General features: G+C 33.5%; 1 protein-coding gene across 3 annotated transcripts in view; it reads left to right on the plus strand.

Moving 5' to 3' along the window:
* EFCAB11 (EF-hand calcium binding domain 11) overlaps positions 1–21,164 on the plus strand; it is a 173,829-nt gene that overhangs the window by 31,375 nt on the left and 121,290 nt on the right. Inside the window, exons 5-7 of one of the 3 annotated variants that reach the window (XM_051977421.1) lie at positions 2,817–2,907; positions 4,780–4,886; positions 10,795–10,881. In XM_051977421.1, coding sequence (XP_051833381.1) covers positions 2,817–2,907; positions 4,780–4,885 — 197 coding nt within the window. In that variant the 3' untranslated portion in view covers position 4,886; positions 10,795–10,881. Of the gene's footprint in view, positions 1–2,816; positions 2,908–4,779; positions 4,887–10,794; positions 10,882–21,164 lie in introns of those variants that run through there. The other 2 variants (XM_051977422.1, XM_051977423.1) reach the window with 2 other exon arrangements.

A 21,164-nucleotide genomic window follows, 5' to 3' on the forward strand; every position in this document is an offset into this window, starting at 1 on the left:
ATTGCTGAAAGGATCTTGGCAATCTAATCCATCTCTTTCATTTTTTGAAAAGGAAACTGAGATCCAATGGCCTTAACTCAACATCACATAACTAGTATTAGCAAGGGGTAAGGCTAGAACTGAAAAAGCCTCCTTCCTACTTTGGAACCTAATTCTTTTTCCATTGCTTCCCATTTTTCCTTAGTATCCAGTAGCAGCTGCTGTTATCACTGCTCATTTCTGTTTCACTTAATCATATTTCTTTCTGATTGAAATTCTTCTTATTTGTTGTCAGCCTTTCTTAGTGACTTCTCTACAACCTTGCTGAATGATTGCTTGGAAGGCCCCATAGCCCTTTTGCTTACCCTCCTCTGCCCCTTGACAGCTTTAATTCAGAGGCCCTGGGTCTTTAGGGCCTGCTGCCACTTAGGGACTTAGTGTAGGTTCACATTCTGTCAGTCCCAAGCTAACTGGCCTGGCTGGTGTGATATTTTTACCCCTTGGCAGCCAAGAAACATGCCTAACCTGAATAAAGCTTGAAGAACAAACCTAAAAGCTTTGAGTGTGCCTTGGGAGAAAAATGCAGAAATTTAAAATGGACTGATGACTTCACATCCCAAAAGAATTTTTAAATTTAATCACAGTTCTAGGCCTTAATATTAAAATTTGGAAATTCTAGATCTACTCAGCTTCTTGCTAAGAATTTTCAGTCCATCTCTAAACTCTTTTTAGGACTATCTGGCAGCAGCTAAGTGATACAGGACCTGGGTTTAAGTCCAGCCTTAGACACTCACTTGAAGTGTTAGCCTGGACAAATCATATAACCCTCTGCTTTCCTCAGCTTCCTTTACTATAAAATGGAAATACAAACAGCACCTGTCTATCTCCCAAAGTTGTGAACATCAAATGAGACAATATTTGTAAAGGTGCTTAGCACAGTAGATGCCTAATAAGTGCTTCCCCCTCCTTTATTTTATAATAACAATAATGAATATTTTCTGGGAGTTCATAGTTATAATTCTACTAAAGTCCTACCCTGACACTTTATTGGAGGAAAAGAAGAGAGCAAACATTCATTAAGTGCTTATTATATGTCAGACACTCTGGTAAGTGCTTTACAAATACTCTCCTATTTGATCATCATAACAGCCACATGAGGCAGACACTCTTATCTGCATGAAGAAAGCTGAAGTACATGGAGGTTAAGTGGCTCACCCAGAGCCACATAGCTCCAATTCAATGTGCCACCTGGCCACCTAATATTTTAGAATGGAGGTGACCTTGAGTTCCCAAAGGGTCCATCCATCCTGTTTTACAGGTACTTTTTAGAATTCAGTTTATGAATATATGCGCTAAGAGATTGTGGTTACAACTCTGATGATGTACTGTGTTTTTATTTCTCAGGGACCAAGCGAGGTAAAATCGCTAAGTCAGTCACAATCATTTCAGAGACCATGCACCAAATTGTGGAAGGGTTGTGATCTGCCTCAGTAAAAGGGAGGGAGTACCCACACACATGAAATCAGAGGTTCTCAAAGTACCAAAGTCTGCATGTTGTCAATGATATCAAAGTTGGAAGGTTATCTCTGTCTCCCCTTCCCCCAAATATATTTTTGGTTGTTTGGTCACGTCTGACTTTTTGTGATCTTAGTTTGGGTTTTCTTAACAAAGATACTAGAGCGCTTTGCCTTTTCCTTCTCTGGTTCATTTTACAGATGAGGAAACTGAGATAAACAGTAAAGTGACTTATGCAAGGTCATATAACTGGTGACTCTCTGAGGTTGGATTTGAATTCATTAACAAGCAATTTCCTGATTACAAGCCTAATGTGCTAACCACTGTACCATCTTTAGTTTCACTGTTTATTTCTCAAGGTGAATCAAATTTATACCTAGGAAATAGAGAACATGACTTTATTAACTTTATAGTCAGAATTGACCAGTAAATTGTAACTATTTATTTTAAAAGCTCCTCTTAGAATATAATAATAAATTATAAAAACAAAGGGAAAGGTATTTTGCTCAAAGCATATTTATGCTCACAGAAAACTTTTCAACACTCTTAGTTCCATTATCTTAGCTTTCAGGTAAATAAGAGTACCTTATGGTTGTGTTGTGTGTGTATAGTTGTGTCCAATGGAACAGTGTTGAACTTACTTTCTAATTTCTGAGTCTCACAATGGATATAGAATGCTGGACCTGAAGTCAGGAAAACCCAAGTTCAAATCTTGCCTCAAATAGTTACTAATTGAGTAAGTCTAGACTACAAACTTAACCTCTCTAATACGCAATTGTTTTTTGTTTTTATTTTTCTGTAAAATTAAGATAGTAACAGCACCTACCTTACAGGCTGTTGTGAAGATTAAATAAAATAACATGTAAAGCATTTTGTAGTACTTGAGGTGCTGTGGAAACAAACACTGACAATTTTCATTATTACTAGTCTGTTCTAATTTTTTTTTTTTTTTTTTTTTTTTAGTTAAGAGGCAGCTGGATAGAGCCCCAGAATAAAAACCTGAATTCAAATTGGGTTTCAATTCTGTGATTCTGGGCAGATCACTTAATCCTGTTTATCTCAGTTGCCTCATTTGTAAAATGGAGACTTGATGGAGCAGAAAATGGCAAACCATTCCAATATTTTTGCCAAGAAAACTTTAAGGTATCATGAAATGTCAGACACAACTGAATACCAGCACCAAACAAAAGCTTAGTACAAATACTGTGGTAGTAATTATTGATGCAATTGTTTTATACAAAAGAAATCTCTTGAGTATACAATAAGTGCTTTATATATAAACAGAAAATTCAAATCTTTTTAAAAATTTTGTTTTAAATAAGATCGTGGATTTTTAACTTTGGAAGATTTCAAAAAAGCCTTCAGACAAGTGGCTCCCAGGTTGCCAGACAGGATTGTGCTTGAAGCTTTCAGGTAAGAGCTCTAGAATACTCCTATAGCACACAGGTTCATCTGCTGCCAAGAAGTTATAGAAAATGCAAGCAGTTTTTAGATCATAATAACCCCCTTAAAAGGCTATAACATCTTTAGCACTAAAGTTTCATGGCCCTTCAGAGACTTCCTTTGATGTTTGAAACTTACCTATCAATTACAGAGCCAGTAGTTGTGGTTGTGTCCTAATGTAAAATACTACATCAGGGACACTGCTTTAAGACCTACATCTAGTTCAGAAGTTTTTAGGTTCCTAATGCTGTTAAGGAGCTCTTCTTTCTATCCATATTAGATAACTCACTAACAGTCTACTAGTCAGTCAACAAGTATTTATTAAATACCTTCAAGATTCCAGGCACTTTACTATTCCCTGGACTTACAAACACAAAAAGGAAGCCTTCGTTTCTCTTGGCTTATATTCTATCAAAATAGACAAATTCTCTTCTTACCTAGTAATTTCTAGAACTTTTAAGTTTTAAATGAAGAGATCTTTTTTTTTAAATAACAGTTATATTTTAAATTCTTTTGATGTCATTTCTCTGCCCAAGAGCCTTCAGCAATTCCTCACTGCCTAGAGGATAAACTCATTATCCAAATGGCCAATGCCCTTTACAGCTCAATATTATTCTTCTTTCCTAATTGTGTTTCTATCATGATAAACCAGTCTGGAAGTCAAGGACCTGGCTGCTAGTGCCAATAACTATTTTGAACATCCAGTGTCCCAGGATCTCTGTTTCTTCAACTATAAAAAAAAGAGATTGACTCTCCAGATCTAAATTTCTATGATCCCACAATGGTTCTTGACACTGACGTATTGATATATAAAGCTACTGTATATTCAAGAGTATGTGTGTCCATTCTAGACACCCAGCATGAGTGTGTCCTTCTAGACTAGGGTCTTTACATATAGGGACTGTGCCATACTGCCTGATATTTCCCATAGGACCTAGTACAGTTAATTACATATTGCAAATATTTAACAAATATTTGTTATTTAACTAATTGACTTACTATCACTGAATTCAATGACCCTTTCTTATATGAACAATGAATCTTCTCTCCTTTTTTGGTTATGTCATGTCTAAGTCTTCATGAGCCCATCTGGGGTTTTCTTGGCAAAGATACTGGACTGGTTTTCCACTTCCTTCTCCAGCTCATTTTACAGATGAGGAAACTGAGGCAAGTGAGGTTAAGTGACTTGCTCAGGGTCACACAGTTAGTAAGTGTCTGAGGCCAGATTTAACTCAGAAAGATGAGACTTCTTGACTCCAGGACCAGCTCTATCTACTACACCACCCAGCCATCCTAATCTTCCTTCACATGCTGTTTTTTGTACATTTAATGCTATTTCATAAGAATAAATTGAGTTAACATATATGGGACTGCTTGCCATCTAGGGGAGGGGGAGTGGAGGGAGGGAGGGGAAAAATCGGAACAGAAGTGAATGCAAGGGATAATGCTGTAAAAAATTACCCTGGCATGGGTTCTATCAATAAAAAGTTATTTAAAAAAACAAACAAACAAACAAACAAACAAAAAGAATAAATTGAGTTAAGAATGTTAAGACAAGGAGATCAATAGTCCTAATAAGAGTTGATGAGGACCCGAATAAAGTTTTTGGCACATAAAGAGAACTTAATTTGCTTGATGACTTAGTGACTAAATGTTATCTGTTGTGAATGGAGAAGAAGGGCACCCTATAGTATTGGGAGCTAGAATTTTTCTCTTCTCTGGGATATGTTTACCTCTAAATGCCTGGAGCTTTCTCTTTCTGAGTGTAAGCAGTGAAATTTCTGTTTCCTTCACCACCTGACAATTGGCATATAGTTCTAGGCTACTTTTTCTTTTCCCTAGTGATGAAACAACATGCAAAAGCTCAAAAGGCCTACTTTCTGATTTCCTCGTTCCCAATCATCAATCAAGTGGTGAATACCAAGGCTTCATGCAATCCTTGATATAAAGTAAGAATACCAAAGTGTTACAAAGCTCTCTACTCCCAAAGTAAGATGATTAGCAACCACTATATTACAACTCTGAGAGTCAAGAAATCTCATTTGTTTATATACTAGAGGTCAAAGTCCACATGAAAAACCTTTAACTGGTAGGAGTGGTGAAAAAAAGCATAACCGTCACTTTCAGTTGAATCATCTCTTTATTGGAAGCTGAATTCTAAGTGATCATAATAATTAACCTTAGTCCTAGGAAACCTAATGAAGCCTTCCTCCCTCTTCTTGGAAGAGAGACAGGAGACTAAAGAAGCAGAATGTTGGTTGCATACATGGTCCAATAAGTCTTTGTGTCAATTGTTTCTGCTTAACTAATTTGATTGCAAATGAGGGGTTTCATTCTGATTGGAGTAAAGGGAGGGAGCCATCCTCAGAAATGGCCACTATGAAAAGGCACAAAAAGAATTAATAGAACTTATTTTTTAAGTGAAAATAAATAATGCCTTTTTATATATAAGATCATTACTGGGGATAGGAACTTGGTGTTTGAATTTAAAAAAAAAAAAAGATTATCTCCCTTCCCACTACAACCAAGGGAAGGGATTGATTTGAGTTTGGATATTTGTGGGTTGTTAAGCTCTCTATTCTACTGAATGAAAGAGTGTTTCAGTTCTGAGAAGCCTAAAGAGAGGTGATTTAAGATAGCATTTTCAAATCAAAACATTCATCTATAACTCTTGAGAAAAGGCCCACTTTTTGTAGTCTACACCTTGTCTGCAGTCAATTCTTATCAATATCCATTGTAATGACTTGTTTCACAGTATTTTCCCCTCCAGTCTCAAACAAAGATTTGTCAGTCACCATCCCACACATCATTGTGTGTGTATATAGTATGTATGTATATACATATGTATATATGTCTATATATTTGTGTATATACATAAATTTAATCACATTGACCTTAAGGTGAAGACCATTACAATGACTGCCTCCTCTGTTGTCATAGCATAGAGCACTACTCACTTCTCAGATTTGTCTCTATTTACATGCATGTGTGCACAGTATCAAAAAGGCTGATTATTGTGATATTTGTAGTCATACAGGTAATGAATCATTAATACCTAATGTTTGAATTTGAAAGACAATGAAATGTAGCTGTGAGTTTATCTGTTTTTATGAAGGTGCTCATTTTCTCTGCAGCATGAACCTTGCTATTTATTGCCACTAGATTTCTTTGACCACTTAGTCATTTATTCTAGTGCACAATTGCATGAGAAGTATATTGTGAGTTTTTTAAACTGACCCTATGTCTACTTTCGCTAAAGGGAAATTCTTGTGTAATATACTCTGAGTAATTTTCTGCATCTGATTGCAGTTCTTCATATTCATCATTAGAATTCATCATGCTACTCATCCCATAAAGGATGAATTCTACAGAGGACTGATTTTGTTGCCTTGGTGATACTTATAGCTTTATCTTTGAGGCTTGATAGTTTACTTTACCCAACTATTTAAACCATTCGAATCAGTCTCTGTAAGTTCAAATAGCCATACTAGAAAACAAATCTTAAAAGGCAGTAATTCTAACTAACATAATGAAAATATTGACTTCTTATATATCCTATGTATAATTTTCGGAATAAGAATAAGATGGCTAGATCTCATCAATCAGAATACATTATCATTAGTCAAAAAGGTTTTAATTAAGGATTTTGATTACCTGGTTAAGGGAATGACCCATCCCTATTTCAACTGTCATTAAACTATTTTAGGGGTAAAAACTATCTTTTGCTCAGTTCTCTGCTATGTGTATATCATGCATATTCCTAATGATAGTAATGACATCTCACACTTAAATAATATTTTCAGGTTTTCAAAGTTTCTTATAAAGAGATAATACATAATCTCTTTACAACAATCCTGTTAGATTGATATTGATATGATTATCATCTATTTTATAGATAAAGTAGATGAGACTAAGAAAGATCATTTGACTTAGCCATGACTACACACAATGTCAAAGGCTTAGTTTAGGCAGGATTTGAACCCAAACCATTCCTGCAAGTACAGCCCTCTTTCCACCATACCATGTTGCTGATTTCTCAGATAAATCTTGTTTTCAACATTCATTCCTCAGATACAACATTGGAACTGTGTTGAAGGCAGGATAGTATAGTGGAAAGAGCCTGAAAATGTGAATCAGACTTGAGTTCTAGTGCTAGTTTTCCCACCACCTGACAAGCAAATCATAGTGCCTTAGGGTTTCCATTTCCACTCACATGAGTATGTAAGATTAAATTTATGAGATCTCCTCAAACTTCGGAATTCTTCCTACCAGTATCTGCCCTAGACAATAACTAACCATCTCCTTTATCATCTCTGCTTTGCAGATATCTTTTAGTGTTCAATACAGAATGAATACAAATATGGTCTGTCTGTATGGCAAATAGTATTCCTAGGACACAATTACTATGTTAAACATCTCTCCCTTCCTGCTTTGTTTTTATCCTCTTGCTTTAACAAATGTTACTGCTGAATCAACCTAGTCCTCATCTACATATATAGTTGAACAAATTGTTCTTCTACTTGTAACACTTATACATTTTTACCAACTACAAAATATAAAACTCTCATTATAGCTTTTTTCTTATTGATTAATCATTGTTAATCTTTTCATTCATCTAAGGAGTTATTAATGTGTGAGCAACATTCATCTATTCAAAACATTTGGCTTTAGAGAAAACAGTTTCCTTTGTTTCTCATTCTCTATGGATGATAATCTGGATGCAAATCTTGACATTACTGTATTTCTTATCTATGTGAATACTTTTCAAAACTATGAACTCTTACAATAACTAGGTATTTATTTAGCACTCAAAGATTTGCCAGAAGCTTTACATATGCTATATCCCTCTGATCCTCATAACAGTCTTGGGAGGTAGGTGCTTTTATTATCATTTTTTTACAGGTTAGGAAACTGAGGCCAGGAAATAAGGAATGTCTTACTGAGTGTCACCCAGCTGTGAAAAGCTTCTAAGGCAGGACTAGAACTCAGGTCTTTTTAGCTGCAAGTCCATAACTCTGTTCTTCTGGGCATCTAACTGCTATGTGATATATGCGTTTGGGTTCAGAGTTTTTGACATTCCTCTCCTCTGTTCAGTTCTCTAGGAAATGACTTAACTCTGGGATAGACCAGAGAATCTGCCACATTCTTGGGGCAGGAGCCTTTCCTTTTGTTTACAACTTCCAAAATCTCTCACCATCTGCCAGGTATTTACATAGATAGATGGGGGAGGGGAGGAAGGAGGGAGGAGAAAAAGAGAGAGAGAGGGAGAAGGGAAAGAGAGAGTGGCAGGGGAGAGAAGGGAGGGAGACAGGGAGAGAGAGGGACAGAGAGGCAGGGGAGGGAGAAGGAAAGGGGAGAGAGAGAGTGGCAAAGAGAGACAGATAAGGAGAGAGGGAAAAGAGGAAGGAGGGGGAGAAGAGGCAAAGAGAGAGATACACACCCAGATACACATATGTATGGCCATATCAGTCTTTGTCTGCTCTGACTCAGCTATGTCTTCTATAAATTCACTACACATTCTGGATGTGGTCTTCTCATTCCATTCATATTCATTGTATGGAATATATAGATAAGTCCCTTATCCTTCTTGCTACATATGTGACTTTTTTCCCTCAGTCTTATATTTTCTTATATTATCTTTTTATCTTATTTTTACTTTATTATATTTTTCAGGATCTATCATAGTTTGCTCATATCTTCTACATATCTCACTTTCTACTTTATAAATATTTTGGAATTTACAGTATTCCATGACATATAGTCACACAATCTTACTAGAATTTTGCTGTTATGAGCCTAAGGTTGGTATCATTAAAAGAACTATGCAATTTCCCAAAGGCGTTATAGGCTACTATCTATTTAGTTCTGAGATCTGCAAATGGGCCTATTTCAGTCTGTCATAAATAGATAGATTTTCAGAGTCTTTCTCAAGTAGTATAGACAAAGAAATAAATAGATCCTAATTTATGAACTGTTTCTCAATAGCATGTGATAGTCTGTATAGTAGGCATTTTTCATTCACATGTTTTTAACAATGTGAATAGTTAAGCAAAGATACCTTGAGTGCTTGCAGTTCTCATTTAAGAGATTTCTCACTATTTCAGGATTTGATCCAATTAGCATGATCTCTTCTACACACGAGAACATCTGTAGAGCCTAACTATATATATATAGGGAATCCTTCTTCAATCTGGATCTCATATTGACCTCTTTTATAGTGGCAAACATGTCACCTTGTTTTATACCTTATTTGATATTAATAATTAGCTGTTATCAGACAAAATTGATATGTCTTTTACATCTTTTGAGGTATCACATAATTTTGACATATGCATGGGAGACAACTGGTTGAAGGGAGAATGTTCTCAGATGCTATTTTGCTCTACTCAAACAAATGCTTTTTAAAATAATAAATAATAAACACAATGAGATTCTGTCACTTGTTTTAGTTGTTTTAGTCAATTGTGTGATTGTAAAGATGTGTTATCTGTGAAATATCTATTGTAAAATTTTGCCTCTTCCCTTCTAATACTGTCATCAAATATGCCCACAATGGCACTGCAGATTCTATACAAAAATTTTATATAGAAGGGAAAATAGACTTAAGGTTCAGTAGTTACTGATATTTTCTTGATTGTTTTTTTTAAGCAATAATTTGGACCACAATTCTTTCTCATCTTTCACAAATTACTTTTTTTTATATACTTTGACAATCAATTCCCTCAGTGCCCTCAAAATTATGTCACTTTTTTCTATTCTGCCTTTTTTTTGGTCTGATTCAGCTACTGTTTCCAATCTTAGTTTTCTTTAATACCAATTCCATTTTTTCTGTCAATACATCAGGGACCATGATGTGACTATTCAGATTTTATGGCAAAAGGAGTATGTAGTATTTGCAAATCTTTTCCATCTTTTACTTATTTTTTGTAATTCCAATATTTTCATCCTTAAATGCCTTTGAGATGATTTTCCTTAATTAGGTCTTTTACTAAGCTTTCTTTAAAATTTTTCTTTCCATTATCTTCTCACTTGTTAAAGGCAATGCTGCTTGTAATTTTCTGCTATCAATAAGGTTTGCAAACCATTTTATATTCTAAACCATGTTGCCTTTTACTGCCATAGTTCCATGCTTGACAAGAAGATGAAGTGTTTACTGTCCCACTGGTCCAGGAAGTTTCTAGAATCTTCTGGTCTCCTTGTCATGGAAGTTGATTTATATCAGCAATACTTCTGTCCTAAATTATAATTGTTTTAATGCCCTTTCTTTTTTTTATCTATTTACCATCTTTTGTCAACAGGAACTTTTTTTAAATAGGTGAAGTTGGAGTTATTTTGATTATATAGTTGTATTTTTCTTATTTTTATCTAGTTTTAAATTAATTTTATCCTTATTTATTTGAGCTTTATTCTGTCAAGTTGAGTGTATAATGTTCCCACATTACTAACACTTTTCTGTCTGTTAAAATATGATAAGTTTTGGTTTTTGTGATATCATTTATTATTGCTCATTACGTTCAATATTTGAATTATTTTCTTAAATAACATATTCATGATTAATAGGCATAGGGCTTCTGGCATTCTACAAACATTTGATCTTATTCATTCTTCATGCCTTAACCATATTTTTCTTCATGTTTTTCACCATGTCTTTTTGGCATATTTGGATATTTACCATGACTTTACCAAATTTTTATTATCTTCTCATAAGTACTGAAGTAATCAAGTATCTAAGTGTCTATTGATTTAATATAAAGAGTCTTATCATGTTCTCATAGAATTTCTTTCTCTGTTCATCCTCTGCAAGTGATGTCAAATCATAAACTACAATTATTTTCTTATTGGTCTTCTTGCAAATAGATCACATGAGACCAACAATATGGATGATCAAATGTCACAGTAAATAATGTTCCTTGTTGCCTGGATGCACAATAAAACCAACTCTGTCTCCACAAAAAACCTGTAAGCCATCTTTCCATTTAGCTATAACTTCCTTTTGTCTTCTGATTTCATTTATAGCAGTGATGTATGGTCACAAATCATGGAATACTGCAGTCTCTAAAGAATTTAAGTTGAAGATAACCTAAAAGGCTTCCAAGAGATGCATGGTGGGCAAAAGCAAACAGTAACATATTACACTTAAAAAATCATGCAGAAGTTGCGTACGAAATATCTGTGAAATATAGGTCTATAAAAACAATTGGCATTTCCTGACAGAGAGGCGATAAATTAAATATGAAAAATGAGACTCATTTTTTAAAACATAACCAGTATGGGAATTTGTTTTGCTCCACCATAATTATTTGTTACAAGAGTTTTGTTGTTCATTTTTTCTAAGCTGGGGGGAGATAGAAAGGAAAGAAAATAAATACATATTATTTGAAATACATGCGTAGTTTTTTTTAATGGCCATTCTTATAACTACAGCAAGATATAACCAGTGGGTATCCTGTATAACCTATTAGGTTATTCGCCTAATGTAAAGAAACTACATGGAAAACCCACAGCACATTGGCTATTCCCTCAATATTGAATATGTGGAATGAATTGTAGAAGTCAGTTTTGCTCATGACATGAAGGAACCATGATCTATATCATTTAAGGAAAGACCCACATCATAGGAATCAGACCAATTGATATATTTCAGTATTACCATGGAATGGTTTCTCATCTTCTGTTGGACTAGTTGAATTTTTATGTGAACAAACCAGAGAAAAGTATGGAATATCACATTCTTAGGTTTTAAGAGTTAAGTTCTTCCTAATTTTATGTTTAATGATGAATAAATTATCTTGCTTTAAAGTTAAAAGTAATACATTTAGAAATTTCTAATATTCAAAGCATATTGACTTGAAGGAAAGTTTTGGGTTTTTTTTTTTTTTTGCAGTGGAACTTTTTAGCCAGTGGGTGGTGCTAAATGCTCTCATGATAAACTAGATAAGCTAAATGGTATCTACTCTGTAGATTTAGTTTAACAAATCTATATTAAATTCAGAATATTTATACCATAAGGTTAATGCCAAATTTTTACATCTTGAGGGTTAGCCAACCATAATTAATATCCAATATAAATAGCCGCTAATGAAAATTCTATAAAATTCCTTTTAACCCTTACATTAAGTATTAAACTTTAAACATATAATATTGTAGCATTAGATTCCACCCCAATTAGCCTCTTATATGCTTACCTGGCTGTGAAGGTAAAGTAATTGTTAATGCCAAATGGTAGAAACAGTTCTGATCTGGATAATATATTGACTTTTTAAATAAAAATAATAATTGTATTCACATCTGCCATTTCTGTACTATGTTGATGAAAAGTAGTTTTTTTTTTTTAAAGCAAAATGGCAGTTTCCCATCATGCAAGGTACACCTTTTGATTATTCATAATTTAACAGAAAACCTACCAGTTGAGAACAGGACATAACTCCTTGAATCTTGTATATAAAATGGGATCAGCTATAGTATGATGTTACCAAAGGTAGTCTATTCAAGACATAGATAATTGATCATTTATATAATCTTTAAGTAGATGAGTTTATTTTAGACCTCTCTTTTGTAGCCATGGACAGCCAAAACAGGATCAGCTACTATTCACTAGTTAGAACATATTATAAGTCACAGATTCATAATATTTTGGAGCCTATTTTTAATAGATGAGAAACTAAGGAACAGAAAAGTAAAATGATTTACATAAAAATCATACATAGAGCCAATTACTAGAGTAGTCTCTTTAACCTCTTTAAGTTTCTTGTTTTCCTCATTTTCATAGATTGCACCCCCAGTTTACCAGTTGCCAGTATATGCAAGCTGGTTATGACAAAACATTGTGGTGGCCCAGCAAGATTCATAATTATAATATGCTTATGTGTGTATGTATATAGATATACATGCATATGTATATTAAACATATAAAAACATATATAGGTATAATTTTAGATGATGTTGTGATCCTTAAGCTGTTTTGTCACTTTACAAATACTGTGAAACTAATGAAATTAAGTAGTTAAATTAGATTGCTCCTTGAGAACAGGACTATTTTTTGCCTTTCTTTACATCCCTATTGCTTAGCATAGTGACTAGCACATACTAGGTGCTTAATAAATGCTTACTGACTGACTAGTAGTCATAATTATATTTGTCATCTCAGTAGTATAGCAGTAGTACTACTAATTCTCATTCATAAAAAAGCTTTCAGTTTTAAAAGTATTTTCATCTTCACAATAACCTTATAGGTTAAGTGTTACAGGGATTATTTATTCCTATTATTACCTGAATGGAGAAACTGAGAGATTAAATTCACTTTCCCTTCATCCCTGTTAGTAAAAAACTCATGCCCATGTATAATTTTTGAAGTCCTATTGATGACTTTTATTTTTATGTTATATTCAATCCCCAAAACATGCATTCCTTTGTCCTCCCCTCCACATTCCCAATTCCCACACTTTAGCCTTTCTTTTTAATAGAAGAGGAAATAAATTAAGGATGGAAAGCTAATACCAACTCCACTTTAAACCAAGCCACTTTAAAATATATGGTATTCAATTCAATAAGTGTTTTGAAACATGTTAACTTTAAAACACGTTACATTTAGAAATGAAAAGACAAAAAAAATTACCTTTCCATCATTTTACCAAGAAAGTCAGTAAATAACTCAAAAAGATACCTACAAGATATCTTTTTGGTTTTTTATGATTGGGAATACACGGACATAGTTGTAGAAAGCAAGAAAGGTGTCATTTGCTAAAGAAACAAAGTGAGGGGAGTAACAGTGACCAAAGGGACATGGTCTGAAGAACATAAGATGCAATCAAAGAATCAAGTGGAAAGGTTGGCGTTGGCAAGAAGAAGAGCAACCTTCCTGTTAAAAATTGTACCAATAGAGAAGGAAATAGAACATGTGACATCTTTTCATGGAAGTTGTAAATTTGGGTGGTGGAGGTGTTGATAGAGCTTTATCTGATTTCCTCCTAAACCTTTCTTTCGAACTTCCTTCTTTCCACCATTCTTCCAAAGTGATTTTCCTTAAATCACTTCTCTACACAATAAATTATATTGACTTCCTATGGCCTCATGGATAAAATATAGATTTCATTTTAGCTTTTAACAGCCTTCACCACATGTGCCCTACCTCCCTTTCCAACTTCAATGGACATTTCTCTTCTCCTCTGCCGTCGGTCCAAACTATACTTCTTTCTGTAACTCATATACATCTCTATCTTACTTCTACATGCTTTAGTCCTACCAGCATGCCTAGACATACTTCTTCCTTATTTGAGCCTCATAGAAACCCTTTCATTCTTCAAGGTCAGTCACCACTTTTCTAAGTGAAGCCTTTTCCTTCCAAAATATTAGTGCCCTCCCTTTCAAACTTTTTTATATTTAACTATTTTGTATTTATTTGTCTTAATCTTCTTTACATTTGTTCTGCATCTTCTTTACATTTGTTCTGCATATACTTATAGATTGTGTTTGTTCTCTCTCCCATTAGGATATAAGCTCCTTAGGAGTAGGATTATTTCATTTTTATAGAATTTACTAATGGGCCTAGTCAATATTAGTTGCATAAAAAATGCTTATTGATTGATTAATTCTTTTAAAAAAAAATGTGACCTTAAGCCAAGTATGCTTACATTTGGAATCTGTCTGTGCACTTTTTTTTTTTTTTTTTTTTTTTTTTTTTTTTTGCTGAGGCAATTGGGGTTAAGTGACTTGCCCAGGATCACACAGCTAGACAGTGTCTGAGATCATATTTGAACTCAGGTCCTCCTAACTTCAGGGCTGGTGCTCTATCCACTGCGCCATCTAGCTGCCCCTCTGTCTATGCACTTTTGAGGAAAGGAAAGAGATCTGAGATTACAGAATATTTCCCACCAAGGAAAAGGGAGTCTAATTCTTTTCTTAAGTTTTAGAAATAATTCCCATTACTAAGGACTTAAGAAAAAATAGTTGCAAACCATCACTGGGTATACTTGTTCCTGAAGAGCCTTTATCCTGATGGTTGACTTAGATTGTTTAAAAAATAAGTTATTAATAGATATAGATATAAATATAAATATGTAAGTAGATTGTGTAAGTATATAAGAGAAAGGAACTTGATGTTTGACTTACATTGATATAAGTTATTCATATATATGAATATACTACTTACATAGGAAACTCAGTTATAAAAGTGCTTTCTTGGCTAAATTGCCAAATTTTTCTTTATAATGAAACTCAGAAGGGCCAATGAAATCATGTGACCATTAAAAAAGTGCTTTAGCTGGTATATAGTTTAATATGATTGCCCAAGAAATGTTTTTAAGAAATTGCACACATTTTTGATTTTCACAATCTGATAATTTTTTATGTACAGAAATATAGCCATTTGTTTTCATTCTTAAAATATGAGATTTATTTGATATAAGCAAAGGAACTATAATAGTTTTTTATTCCTAATGAACTTGATGCTGAGCATGAAATGACAATGCTATGAAAACTTAGGCTGCAATTTGGAATGAATTAATAATCAAGATGCCCTAAATGCATTTTAAACAATAATAAAGGCTAGGGAAATCGTGCCCATCTCATATAGTTAATTATTCACCCCACCAGACAAGTATCTCTATTCTTACTGACTATATGCAAACAGGATTTCCATTCGCACCCTGAATTTGTTGTTTCACTTCTCCTGCTAGATGAATGGAATGGAATCATGTGCCAGAAATGTTTAAAAAAATTTTTAGTTTTGTTCCATGCTAAAAATGATCTCATTGTTTTGTGCTTCTTTTCCATAATTATACAGTAACAGGAAAATAAACTGGCTCTGGGTACAGCCCACAGCAGAAATCTTGCGTTCTTTATGCAAGTTTGATTTATAGACATGTACTGCAGAGCTGAGTGAATATGAAACATTCATCTTCCCATTGCTAGTTGCCATGGCAATATAGTACACAGTGCAATGTCATTCCAGTTCTGGTGATGCCTGCAGTAGTTTATCCCTTTGTTGTTTTCGTTTCTTAAGCAACTGTCTTGCATTCTTTCATCATTACAATTAGTCATGTACACAAGTTTTTTATCTTTCATCTTTAATTTTACATCCAGGGAGATAATTTAAATTTTTATTGTTTTAAATAGGCGTTTTTGTTTGTTTCTTCCTTTTATCTTTTGGGAGATCAGATCATAAATGTGTGCTTAATTTTTTTTTATTATTCCTGTGATTTTATTGGTTTAAAGAGCTCTTAGCAAGGGCACTCACTCTATCAATGCAGTTCTTCCCCTGTTCTACAACTTAGAGACCTGGAAGCAGTGAGAAGTTAAATGACCAGCCCAGAATCACACAGTCAATTTTTGGTTCAAAATAGAACTTGAACTCAGTTCATCCTATCTCCAAGATTAACTTTTTATCCATTATGCCATAACCACTTTTCATCTGTTAATGCCCCTCAAATTTTAACAATTATATTTTAAAAGGGCTTTAAAGAAGCCTAACAGGAAAATAAAACATGCATAGGAAAACTTTAGAATTCTAGATTCTCATGTTCCCCAGTGTTTTCAGCCAAGCATAAGTCTAAATTTAGGATCTCCAGTTAATGCTAACCAAAAGAACGTACATACTTACAATTCTTTTTTTCCAGACTCCTTACTTGGCCAGCATTTGATCAATATTAAAATTTGAATATAAATGCATAGGTTAAATATGATGGCCTTTATAAGGCTGGGCATAGTAGAATCATAGTAACTTAGACCTGGAAAGGATGTTAGCAACTATTAAGTCATTTTGTAAATTAGGAACAGTTGGACAGCAGAGAAGTGACCTCTTCAAGATATTTAGTTAGCTATTCGGATACTTACATTACTACTTAGTGGCAGATCTTCTGACCCACCTTCTAAAATTCTTTTTACTTTTACTATGAAAAAATTAAATTCAAGGGTGATCACATCCTGGTGAATGTATTAATATGTATAACTGAAAAAAATGTCCCTGAAGCTGCTTTTTAATTCCCTATATTTTATGTCAATTAGGATTGGCTAGGGTGCTCTTGATATTGGTTTCTGGAATTGAAGGTTTCAGAACTGGTGGCAGAGCATCTTTGTTGAAATTCACTCTTCTTGGCAGCCCTCCAGGACACACTGCAAAGTATATTTATTTGATTTAGCTTTTGTTTATTTAGCTTTGTGTTTTGTCTGTTTAACTTTGTGAAGTTTAGGGTTTTTTTTCTGTCCAAACTTTCATATCCCTCCCCCCCCCCCCCCCCCGACCTTCATTTCTATTTGTAAAATACTTTGCTAGCTTAATTCATAGTACTGGTGCAACTTAAGTTGATTTTTCTCTTTCCTCAAATCAGTAGCCTTTGATTAGTTTATATTTTACTCTTGATTGAGTCACAGCTTATGCTTCATAGGTATAATTTTTAATCATTAAAACATAATAACTTTTAAATTTTCATATTGTCAACCTCTGTGGTATTGTCTCCAAACTCCATTCTGTTTATTTATATCTAAACCTTTGGACGTAGATCATAGATTAAATGCACAGAGCCTCTTAAGTTTCCCTTCTTTTCCTCTTAATCCTTTCCAATATTGCTTATGTTTGCAGGCTCTTGGGCATGGTCCTGTTTTATCCAAAGAATTGTAAAGGAAGAGAAGTTTGTTCTCATGAGCCTTTCTGCTGATCCCTATTTCAATGGGCTCTTTGTTTTCCCTTTTCAGAATATCTTTGTTTCTCTTTCATAATATCCTTTTCCCCCCTCTTTCATGTCTTTAGTATTTAAATTTTTCTAGCCTTCTCCTTACCTGCGTCATGCCCCTGTTGAAAGATATCTTATATCTGATCCCCTTGGTTGAGAATCTTTAATTTTTAAGCATAAATCCTCCATATAAGCCCCATGGTAGAAAAAAAATCCTAAAATGGAAGCCTAGAGACCTGAATTCTAATTCTGGCTATATACAGTACAAGAAACTTGATCTCTAGGTTATGGATTCATAGTTTTTGAAATGAAGATATTTGAGTATATGGTTTATAATGATTATCCCAGCTCTAATAGTATGAATTCTTTAATATTATTATCATGGATAATGAACATAATTTCCAAGGTTCTGCCCTAGAGATCTCTATACCCTCCTGTACAGAATTCATCCACTTGACAGCTCCTTCTAACAGTAACTTCCAAATCAATCTGAACCCAGAATGTTTCCTGCCAATCAGCATCATTATGACCCCTTACTTTACATTCTCCTTCCCCTCAAAATCAATATAGTTAAGATAGAATTCCAGTCCTCTAAAACTCCTCCATGTACTTGATCACTATAAATAAAGTTTCTTTTATTTCTGTTTTCAAACCTTAGACTAACATTTTCATCACCTATAAATAAATTATTTATTTACAATCCAGCCATTTCATAATTTTTATTTATTTATTTGTTTGTTTGTTTTGCTGAGGCAATTGGGGTTAAGTGACTTGTCCAGGGTCACAGAGCTAGGAAGTTTTAAGTGTCTGAGATCAAATTTGAACTCAGATCCTCCTAACTTTAGGGCTAATACACTATCCACTGTACCACCTAGCTGCCTCCATTTCATATTTCTAAATGTTTGAGTTCTGATTTTCCCATTTCTAGTCTAATCGAAATTTACATTTTCCTTAGCTTACCATATCTGTCTTCATATTGGCCTTCTGTGTTTTAATGTCTATCTATCTATATAAACTATTATATTTAGCATCTAAATAACTTTCCATGACCAATGTTTTAGATATTAGTCTATGTCTAACTTGGATTTTATCAGTGAGAAAAACTTCAATTTAACTTACAAAATTGGCCATTTTTATCTCTGTGAGCTGTTTAGTGAAAAATTATCCCCCTATCCATAGTTGTAAAAGGTATCTCCTGCCCTGTTCTTCTAAATTTTTTATGATCTAACTTTTTTAATATTTGTTTTTGACATTTACTTTATAAAACTTTGGTTTCTGTTTTTTTTTCCCTTATCCCCTTGCCTCTCCCCAAGATGGCAATCTGATTGAGATTATACATGTACAATCACATTAAACTTATTTCCACATTTGATCTGACTTTTTATATCTATATCTTCTGTACTTTGAGAACTTTTTGATAAGATTTATTTCATGAAGGAATTTCTGTGAAATGACTTTGCAACTTCTCCAGCAGTTTTTGTCATGACTAGACCTCACTTCAGTAGGTAGGATCTTCAAGTTTATTAAACACTGTGTGATTGGGTTTGTTTGTTTCTCTGTTATGTATGTTATTTCATTAATCAACTTCACTGTTTTTAACCAATACTAAATAGTTTTGATGATTACTACTTTGCAGTATCGTTTGAAATATCATGAGCCCCTCTTTTTGCTACTTTTTTTCATTATTCTCCTTGAAATTCCAGATTATTTGTTCATCTAGATGAATTATTATGGTATTTTCTGTAAAATAAATCTTTGGTAGTTTGATTGGTAGTTTGCATTGAATAAGTAAATTGATTTAAGTAATTAATTTAGATAATTTTCATTGTATTAGAATAGCCCAGGCATGAGTAATTAATAAATGAAATCACTTATTATGATCTGCCTTTATTTCTGTGAAGAGTATTTTGTAGTTGTGTTCCTATAGTTTCTGTATATATATATATATGAGTGGGTAAAATACCAAATTTTATATATATTGTTGCTATTTTGAGTAGACATTTATTTCTTATCTATTTTTGCTATTTTTAAATGACATACAAAATGACTGAAGATGTATGTAGATTTATATACTGCAAAATTATTTTGCTGAAGTTATTGTTTTAATTAATTTTAGTTGACTGGAATTCTCTAAGTAGAACTTCAGATTTTCTGCAAAAATCAATATTTTTTTCTCTTTGTCAATTTATATTGCCTCAATTTTTGTCTTATTCCTAGCATTTCTGTAATTATATTAAATAAAAGGAATGACAATAAGCATCCATCTGTTATAACCAATTTTATCCTTTCAAGTTCCTTTATTTTAGATATACTGATGACTTTGTTTTAAATAGATACTATTTGTGATATTAAGGAAAGATCAACTTATTCCTATGCTATTTGGTGTTTTTAAACATAAAGGATAGATGTATTTTGTCATAAATGTTTTCTGAATCTATAGATGTAGGTATGTAATTTTTATTTTTCTTATTCATGTATTCATTATTTTCATTATTTTACTCCTATTGAATCAACCTTCATTTCTGGTATAAGTCCAATCTGGTCATAGTGTATAATCATTTAAATATGTTGCCTTATCAACATATTCTTTCTGTCCTTTGTTGATGAAAGTATCCAGAGCAATACATTTTTCCCTAAGTACTGCTTTGTTCAGCCATTTCAGCCATATCCAATTCTTTGTGACTTTGATTGGAGTTTTCTTGGCAAAGAGGTTAAGTTTAGAATAACAAAGAAGAAAGAAATATAGTACTTAGACTTTTTGTTTGATCGTTATTTCCAAGTTATTTGATAATGCTTAAATTGTCACCTAAAACCTATTTTGTTGTTTGGTTTTTATTCTACTTATTTTCTTTATTTTTTTTCAGTGTTCTGTTTTGTTTTGTTGTTGTTGTTGTTGTTTGTTTGTTTTTTTACCTTACTATTTCTTGTTATTTCATGGATGCATTTAGATTTCATGGCTCCCTCCTAATTATCAGGGATTTTACACGTTATCCAACTTCTGTTTTTTTTTTTTTTTTTCCCTTTGAGACCCTGAATTCATTTTGTTTCTTCATTTTATTCCAGATATTTCCAGAATTCTTATGATCATCCCTATTTGTGTCTGAATTTTGTTTACAATTGTTATATATTTCCTCTGTCTTTTGGATTTCTTCCTTGGTGTTTCTTGACATGTAGCATTTCTTTATTTATGCTCACTTTCTTCTGCTCACTAATATCTTTAGCCTGAAATCTCAGTTTGTGACTCTGTGCCAGGGCTGGATTCTGCCGCCCTTCACATTGTTGAATGAGGTGGTTAGCTCCTTTTTGACCATCCTCTTGATTTCCTGGACTCTTCTACCTTTGCTTCTGTCCATCTTGATGTGTCTGAAAATAGGATGTTGACAGATTCCAGCCTCCTCTGGCCTTCCAGAGTCCTCTATGCCCCAAGAACACAGCCCGATAGGGTTCAGGTGCCTCCGAAGCATCATCTTCTAGAGAACTGACTACCGTCCAACCTCTTTACCTGTGTTCATTCTGACTTTCCTGTTTTGATTCTCCTTCTAAAGCCTACAGACTTCCAGA

Source organism: Antechinus flavipes, chromosome 2, assembly GCF_016432865.1.
Source record: "Antechinus flavipes isolate AdamAnt ecotype Samford, QLD, Australia chromosome 2, AdamAnt_v2, whole genome shotgun sequence".
Classification (NCBI taxonomy): domain Eukaryota; kingdom Metazoa; phylum Chordata; class Mammalia; order Dasyuromorphia; family Dasyuridae; genus Antechinus; species Antechinus flavipes.